Source organism: Serinus canaria, chromosome 3, assembly GCF_022539315.1.
Source record: "Serinus canaria isolate serCan28SL12 chromosome 3, serCan2020, whole genome shotgun sequence".
NCBI classification, from domain to species: Eukaryota; Metazoa; Chordata; class Aves; order Passeriformes; family Fringillidae; genus Serinus; species Serinus canaria.
In genome coordinates, this window is record NC_066316.1 from 12663597 (window position 1) to 12672735 (window position 9139).

Here is a 9139-nt window from a genome sequence, read left to right on the forward strand (position 1 = left end):
CTTTGTTTTAACTTGTATATGACATTATTCTCTCCCTGCATGTAGATAAACACCTAGGGTAAAAACGTGGCTTTGCTGAAGGCATGGATGTTTAATTGCAGTAACACTCAATTGGCTCAGGGTTTTACCTCCCTCCTGGAAAAGTCACATTTTACACAGACTATGATGCCTACTGAATAAATAACATTCTGAATAATGATAATTTGTGTTAGCTTTTCTAAATCTTTTGTCTAAACTGGGGAAAAAAGGACTTAGCTGTAGGTCCTGTCTTCATCAATCAAATTTGCCTCAGACTCACCCAGCAACAAAGTGTTTATCTGCTCCATGTGGATCTCTGAGCAAAACCATGGCATGAAGGGAGAAGCAGGTGGCTGGTGTTTCGTTAGCAGGTTGAGCCCAGTTTGGGGTTTTTGATGCAATGCCATCGTAGGGTTTCCTTGCAAGAGAAGGTGAAGCTGTGTTCTGGAGCCTGGGCTAAAGCTGTTTCCTCCCTCTGGGGTCTCTGGCCTTGCTTGTGCCTCTGCCCTGGGGGTGCTCCTGCTGTCAGTCCCTCTGCAGCCCCTGGCCCACGATGTAGAGCTCGGGGTGGGAAGCAGATCTGTTGGACTCTCTGGCCTCAGGAACCCCAGAGCTGTTCCAAGAGTCACCTGCTTTTCTCGGGCTCTTCTCCAAGCTGCAGAAGGAAAGATGCTTAAGAGGCTAATGAATCATGACTTTTTAAAACAGCCCTGATTAGAGCATGTTAACCCAGCAAGCACAAAGGCTGCACGACACCCAGTCATTCCCCACACCCTGTCATTCCCCATCTCCTCATGAACACACTCTTTGTGTGCACCATCCAGATTCTGCTCCTGTCCTGCCAAATGCACTCTACTCTTCCCTTCCAGACCTCTCCTGGGAAGAAAACATCTTGTAGGTTTAACAGGGGATCAGTGTGAGGCTGGGTTTCCCTGCAGACAGGGGCAGATTTGAGTGGAAAGTCTTGTTTCAGACTGCTGAAGGAAAAGGAGAAGGAAAAGGAAAAAGAAAAGGAGAAGGAGAAGGAGAAGGAGAAGGAAAAAGTCTTACCTCTGATGTGCATCTGCCTAGCCTGGTTACTGTGATTTCTGAGCACACCAGCATGACTGTGGGAGGGGAATCCTGCTCTTATAAATCTGCTACTCTCACTCTGCTGACAGAAGCACTGAGACACAAAAGGTGTAAATGATGTTCTTGAGGTTGCTCTGGCACTCCCCAGGGGTACAGGGGCTTTATATGTCAAGACTGATCATTGCAGTGGATCCAGTCATGGGTATCATGCCCTGTGCCTTCCTGCTGCAGTGTGTGAAGTGTGCTCTGTGTTGCTGCAGCTCGTTCATGTGGTTTAAACTCAACATGGGGAAACATTTCAGAGCTATCTGGGAATCATGACTGTATTTTATGTGTATAAACTGCTAAACTGAATGAACTTTCAACCACAGAAAAGCTGTTATGTTCCTACTCTTAACTGCTAGGACTTTAATGATTTGAACTGCTAAATGAAGAGATTTGTGATCCATGTCCAGTCATGAAACTAATCCAGATTCAAACATCCCCCAGCTGCAGAAGGGCTCATCTGGGCTACTTGCTTTGAGCCTGATTCAGTCAACCCAGCTCATTCTCAAGCTCTCACTGAACAGTATGTTAAAGACAATGGCATTTTATCTTCTCTCTCTGCTCTACCACTTAGGAGAGGAGCAGTCTCAAGGAAATACTAAATTGTTAAGGTGCATACACAGAAACTGTGCTACAGATTAACAGAATTTCTAGGAGCAGAGCAATTGTAGATGATGTGCCTTACTGAGATGCCAATAATTGCTGATTGCTGTCAAATGACCAAGCTTAGAAACCAGCCAAGTTATCTCAGCCTATCCAACCTCAGGCTGGTTAAATGGGAACCAGCTGAACTGACTTGAGAACTGAAGTTCTTGTCAGGTAAGGTCTAAGATTAAAAGCAAAGCTCCAGCTCCAGCCCTTGTTAGGGCTACTAATGTTTTAAGTACTGCTATTCCTTACAACATGGGATGGGCAGAAGGCAGGCTTGGAAAAAGTGAGTTTTGCCTTCTAGGAGAGCAATGAGTGTGCAGGAGACACACAAATCTGTGCACAGCACTGACATTTAATGCCCATCAATGCCAGCTTGCAAAATAAGATGGAAGTTGCCTCTTTATTTTGTGTGTTTCTGCTAAAAGGGGGTGTGTGGGAGAGGCAACTCAGCTGCCTCTTTTTGCTTGTACAAGCTCTGCCAGATTATCTTTGGCAACCTACTTCTCATCAAATGGATATTTGGTATGGGAAAAGTGGGGGGATATATCTCTTATATCCCTGAGTTTGTGAGTATGGGAGACACTGGATAACTCACTGGTCTTCAGAATGTTTTTCCTATGAAAGATTGATAGTATCTCAGGTTTACTCTGTGTTCTTGCCCTTTTACCCATGAAGCTGCTAATTACACAGAAAAATAACACAGGAAAACACCACACAGACCAAAAAAAAAAAAAAAAAAGGCATTGTTACATATGGAAAGAAGAGGTAAAGCAAGGGGAGGAATGAAGGAAAGGAGACTGACAGCTGTGTGGTTATGGCTTGTGAATTTGAGACCAGATGCAAACATTGCTGGAATAAGGAGGTTTAGGTTTAGGTTTAGGTTTAGACATTTTGAGATTTTCCTCTGTCAGCTGGATGAATTACAAAGCAAAGAAAGTTCTTTAATGGACTTGGAGAAGAAAGATGGATCAGAGTGTGGTGCCTTGTCTGTTAAGGCACCTGCTAAAGAGCAGGGCAGGGCTCAGCACCTGCACAGGGTGATGTGGTTCTTACAGCTGTGGCAACCACCAGTCCTGAGCAGGAGGAGAGGACCTGAAGTGATGTGAAGAGCTCTCAGAGCTTTTTCCTTGTGTTCATACCTAAAATAACAGAAGACAGGTCCTTCTCTGCCCATCAGCCCATTGGCTGTGATGTTCATTTTAGGCCATTGAATGCAAGGTCCATCAAATTTCCTCCAGGCAGCTTATTTTGGGTGTAAGAAAACACACGGTTGTGTATTGCATCTTAAATCAGTGTGTGAGATAATTAATGGTTCAAATTTCCCTTTTGCTTATGTTGATATAAATTTGGCATAAATGACTAGTGCTACTCTTGGTGTTCATTGGGATAAATGATAAGCTGAATTTGTCCTAGGATATATTTAGTTCTTCCAAAATACTTGTAGATCATAACAGTAGGATATATGGCTTTTTTCATGAAAGGGATGATTTTATTTACAATGAGTTGTTTTGTATTACTCACTATACTCTGACAGACTATGACAGAAAGATAATAAACCCCATTGAAGTATAAATTAGCTAGCAATTTATAATAAAGAAATGAAATGCAGCCATAAAACTGCCTGGGCTTTTGCCTTGCAAGGTTTTACATAAAAACTCTTTTGAAAACATTTATTTCTGCTGGCAGGCAATGGAGTAGACAAAGCGGACTTCACACAATACATAGAAATAACAGAAAACCCAGCAGCACTGCACAGGAATTTTAGGAAATGTTTAAATGTCAGACTGCAGTGCAATAGTAGAACAGGGAGTGCAAAATGGTTGGCATTTCCCAGTGTTTTTCACATGTTTTGTTCAGCACATTCCTCTACTGCCAGCATGGGATGCTCAGTCCTTATTCTGTCTCTGGGGTGGGAATGCCTGGAAATCTGTCCTCAGTGCCTGAGACTGTCCCTGTGTTCCCAGTGCCCTGAGTGCTTGTGCACCCACAAGTGCAATTTCATCCTATTGGGGTTGATCTTGCAATCCCTCTCCCTCCTCAAGGGAATGAATCATGTGACTGCAGCTCTTCTGGGACAAGAGCAAAAATACTGCTCATGTGTAGAAAGGTTACCAGAGAAGCTTAAAGCTTAATTGACTTACACATCCTAAGATGTTAAGAAACTAGAATAACAACACTGTATTTCCAGGCTGTTACACATCTTTGAGTATTCCCAAATACCCACTTCTATTTACTGGATGGTTTTAGGATTTTCTTTTTCCTTAGGTGATAGACAAAATTTAAAGCTAAGCCCATTTTCTTAATAAAAGGCCACCACTTTTTGCAAACATGGAACTGGCATGTGTTAATGTCTAGATTTCTTTTTCATAGCAATGAATCTCCAGTAGCCATGGGATGCTTCTGAAAACTGGGTTTGGGCTGTGGACCCAGCAGACTTGACCTCAGCACCTAGGTCTGAAAGTGTGCACAAGAAGCTCAAAATTCCAGCTCATAATTTTGTCCACACAGATCCTGCCTGTATGTTATCTGTCTCTCATTCTTGCTGGCTGAATTGAAACATTCTCCCACAGCTTTCAGATGAACAGTCTACACTGGATTAGAAGCTGAAGATAGAACAACCCCCCTCCTCTTGGCTCACACCTGTCTTCTCATAAATATTTATGTTTATAACCTGAGGGCTACTTCAGAGCTTTTTAAGGAATTGAATGTGGATGCCCTTAGCCCCCACACAAATAAGGGGGGTTCTGTGCCATGGAACCAACATTGAATTTTCCCTGGGGTGCCTGTCACAGCTTATGTGTAAGGGTAAGGCTTGAGCAAGCCATGGAAAGCTAACTATTCCCTTCTTTCAGACTGGTAGTCCACTGAAATCTGAGGCAAGAAAATAGAACAGATTATTTCAGTTGGAAGGGACGGACAATGATCATACAGTGCTATCTTTGCCCAGCCATCTTTTGTGCACTTGAACAGGACACCCTTCCGGGAAACCTCTTAACAACTTGAAATTCCCATCGGAAATTTAGAAAGCCAACATGGTGCTATAGGTCTGCTCTTCTGGCATCAAGTTCCTTACCTTGCTTGGTGAAGTGCAGGTTCACTGCCAGCTGTCAGAGGAGCTGGGAGATGAGGCTGGACCCCTGGGCGGCGGTCGGAGAAACTTCTCCTGACGAATGGCTGAGGATGGCTGGTGCTCAGGGACAGCTTCCTGGCATGGTCACCGGGCTGCTGGAACAGCAGGCTGCTCCTCTGGGGGTGTGCTGCAGCTCCAGGCTGGCTGCTCACCTCAGCAGGGCACTTGCTGGCTGCCACTGGAGGTCTGGCTTCGAATAAAGAAGAGGTGGCCGGGCAAAATATGGAACGGACATTGCTGCCCCTCTTGGAGGAGGAGAGCTGGTGCTCGTCCCCAGCATCCAGCCCAGCTCTGGGCCCCTTGTAGGAGTGAGATGGGGAGGCTGGTGGGGAGGGGGTGCTGGGGAATGGAGAGGGGGAGCCTGCCAGCCGCTGTGCTGTGGGTGAGCTCTGCCTGTGCCCCACAGGAGGGCTGAGTGGTTTCCGCTGCGATGGTGGAGAGGGCAGCTTCTTCTGCAAAGGGGGGCTGGGCACCCTGGGGCTGGAGGGGGGGCTGGGTTTCCTCTGCATGGTGGGTGAGCTCGGCTGCATGTTGCTGAAAGCCTGCAGAGACTGTCTGTGATGCACTGGGGGGCTGAAAAGCCGTTTCTCAGTTGGTGAAGAAGGAGCAGTTCTCGTTGGGGAGACCCTCCTGGTGAACAGGGAGCCCTTGTCGCCGCTCCGGGGCGGGTCGGGAGAGCCGTGCTTCTGGCGCGTGGGTGGGTTGGGTCCCTTGCTCTCTGAGCTGCTGCTGTGTGGGTTTGAAACCCCACTGGGGTTCTGAAGAGGAATAATTTTATGGGTTTGCTTGTATAAATCCGCAGCCTCTTTCCTCTGGGTTTCCAGTATCTCCTCCTGGCTGGGGATGCGCACGTTGGTAGGGTTCAGCTCCAGGGAGTACCTGTGCGGTTTCTCATCTCCTGACCTAGTGCTCCTTAGGCCTTTATTAGTCACCCCACTGGGGCCACTGATATTTTTGCTTGGCAGTAAGTCCATGGACTGAAGGGAGGCTTTCATTTTTGGGGAAACTTGTGATCTCTTAGCAGCATGCAGTTCTGGTTTGGTGGTCTTTTTGGCATCTTCCAGAGAGTTTCCTTCTATTCTTGCAGTTTCTTCAGGCTCAGATAAATTTTCAGAAGAAGTGTCCATTAACATTTCAGGTGGTGGTGGTGGCAGGTTCTCAGTGTCTTCATCAGTCTCTTCCTTTGTTTCCTTCTTGCTTAATTCTGCAGCTGGTGGGGCAGGAAGAAAGGCATTTGGAAAGCTAGAAGAAACATCTTTGGTGTTTGTGTCTTCTACTGGTGAAATGCGATGCTTGAGATTTAAAGGTGCCAGGCCTCTCTGAAAGGGAGTGGTGGGTGGGATGACTGGAAGTCCAAATTTTCTGATGCACTTTATTGGTCCTAAGGATCTTAGAGGTTTGCCTTTTGCAAGATCATCAGTAGGACTGAAGGTTTCAATCAGTTTTTTGACAGACTGCCGGGGCGTACAGCTGCTGCCACTCAACATTTGTGCTCCAGGAGGCTCATTTTCTTTGCCTCCTGATGTCTCCTGGGTAGGCACAGTAGCTCTTACAGGCTTCTTGACTCTCTTTTCATTCAGCAAAAGGGCAGGATTTTGATCAGATGTGAACAAAGGGACTTTATCCTGATTAGGCAGGATGCTGAAATTTTTTGAGAGGCCTGCCTTCAGCTTGCGGGAGGACCTAGATGTAATTTGATCATCCTGCAAATAAGGTGCTGTTCTGGATTTCCACAGCTCCAGGTTATTAGCTATATCCTTTCCATACAACGTTTCCAGCCTTTTGCTGAGCTCTTTTTGAGTTCTCTGAAGCTCTAGGAGAGTTGGGTCCTCTGCCTGGCTTCTGAGGGACTCCTCTGACCTGGACCGTCGTTGTTTCCCAAACCTTCTCTGTCTGCCTGTCGCTGTACTGGGCCTCTTTGCTAGGACTGCTCTTCCACTCTCATCCTCTGTCCACTCCTTACGCCTGGATTTAGCTGGGACAAACTTGATTTTTTCACTGATGGCATCTTTCATCTTCAAAATTATTTCTTCTGTATCTGCATTCTCTGTCCTTTTGATGGACTGCCTTTGAATGTTTTCAGTGAGCGCAGGTGAAGACAGGGACCTCGGCAGAGCATCCTTCCCCATTTCTGATAAACTTGTGTTGTCATCATCCTCCCCCAGCGTGCTCTCTTCATCATCGTCATCATCCTCATCCTCATCTGAAGGAAAATCTGTTGATTCACAGATTTTGAAATGTTCACCTTCCTGAGTAGAATCAGACTGCAAGGGGTTGTAGCTTTTGCTCAAGCTTGCACACTGGGGCATGGTAGAAGTGCCTTCTGCTACTCCACCCTGACAAGAAGTCGCTTCCCTGCTTTTCACAGGCGAATGAAACACATCCTTAAAATGCCTTCCAAGAGCACAGCCATGGGAAACAGCTGTGCCCATGCTCGCACGCTCCGCGGTTCCGGCATGCTTTCGGGATGGATGTCCGTGTGCACAGGAGTCACCAGGCTGTGCTCCGTGCTGGCTGAGAGCACTGAACTCTTTGAGGGATTCACTGTCCACACCAATGCCGCTGTCCTCAGAACAGAGAGTCCTGTCATCCCCGTGGGACTGAGAGGGTCCCACAGTTGAGGCTTCGAGCAGCTTTACCGTCCGTAGCAGGTGCTCATCAAAGCTTTGCTTTGCCTTCAGTTTGCCTTCCAAGTTGCTTGCAGCAGACTGCAGGTAGCTGCATGTCTCCTGCAGGGCGCTGGACGTGAGGGAGGCCAGCATCCCACTCACCAACTGCATTTTGTTCACCGTGTACTGCAGCAGCTGTTGCAGAAGATCAGGGTGCTCCTTCAAATCTCCCTTTTCTGCCGGCCATGCCAGATTCCCACCCACATCTTTGAGAAGATTTTCCCCATCGATGGCAATTTCTTCCAAGAGCTGATTGATTTCATCAAAGCGAAGCACGAGGAAGCTGATCATCTGCTGCAGGAAGAGCTGAGTTTGGGTGGCCTGGCTAGCCATGTGCAGAATAGTTTCATACTTGGAGAGGTTGGGGTGTAAGTAGGCGTACGCGCTCTGGTGAGCCTTGACGAGCAGCTCTGGAAAGTCTACCTTCTTCTCTGTCTCACACAGCGCCACAATGGACTTTTCTTTACTTCTGCTGGGTTGACCTTGCTTTGCCAGCTTATGGGTTTTCTTCTTCTTCCCTTTCTTTGGGATTTGCTTTGCGTTGCTTTCATTCTTGTCATCCCAGATGAAAGCCGATGCTTCTGATTCGCAGGAGGTTTGCTTTCTGATCTCTATGGACTCAGTGATGTGCTTTTGAGACTCAATCAGTTCAGACATAACGACTTCAGCATCTGTCACTGTCCTCTCAATTTTCTTGTCTTCCCTGGAAATCTGGGAATCTGAATGAGCCTTGGAAGATAAGTGCACATTATCATTTTTGTCCAGCTCTGACAGTCTGTCCTCCTCCTCCTCTTCCAGGTAGTCCTTCCTCTGAATCCCATACTCATCAATATTGTAGCAAGATGAACCTTTAACCAGCAGAGGGATTCCTTTATCTCTCGAATCAATCGGCAAAACACTTTTGGGTTTATTCAAAGCCTTAAGAGCACTTCTTGCAGCAGTACTGTCAGTCTCACTGCGAGAAGGTGTGCAGCCCATCTTTCCTTCGTCTTTATTTTTGATCAAAAATCCAGAACACTCAAAAAAAAAATCAAACTCACTGTGTCATCCTGAGCTGCAGACTGGCCTGTGCCTCAGGAGTTTTGCATCATGGTCCCAGTTTTGTTGTCAGTTTCCTTTGTTGCTCATCTTAAAATCCCACCTGCTTATTGCATAGGATCTGCTCTTGAAGTTGTGCCCTGTTCCATTGTAGGTTCCCACTTGGGTTTTCTTCTTTGATTCAAAAAAAGGAGTGTGAGAGCTCGGCTGGATTTAGATCTAATGGATTAAGAGCACTGGCGTACCTCACTTCTGCCCTGACAGATGTCCTCTGCAAATAAGATTTTAAGCTCATTAGGGTAAGCAGGCTCTAGCCAGTCAGCACCAGTGTTGTATTTATAAAGGCAGATTTTTTCTTTTCCTGTGTGTTGGGGGGCAGAAGGACTGTCCCTGCTTTTTTCCCTCGTTGCAAAAACAAAACATACAGTTGAATGCAGAGATCCAAAGGAAGAGGCTGTATTTTGAAGCCTTTTTGAAGGCAAACTATCTGAACATGGCATGTAATCATCATTAGATG

The 9139-nt window shown here is 46.4% G+C and overlaps 1 protein-coding gene across 1 annotated transcript; it reads right to left on the reverse strand.

Moving 5' to 3' along the window:
* Positions 1-543: 543 nt before the first annotated feature.
* Positions 544-8562, reverse strand: PCARE (photoreceptor cilium actin regulator). Its single transcript, XM_009096158.3, has 2 exons — positions 4859-8562; positions 544-673 (listed from the first exon to the last, which is right to left on the reverse strand). Exons 1-2 carry the CDS (start codon positions 8560-8562, stop codon positions 544-546), a joined length of 3834 nt encoding a protein of 1277 aa, XP_009094406.3.
* Between the last annotated feature and the right edge of the window lie 577 nt (positions 8563-9139).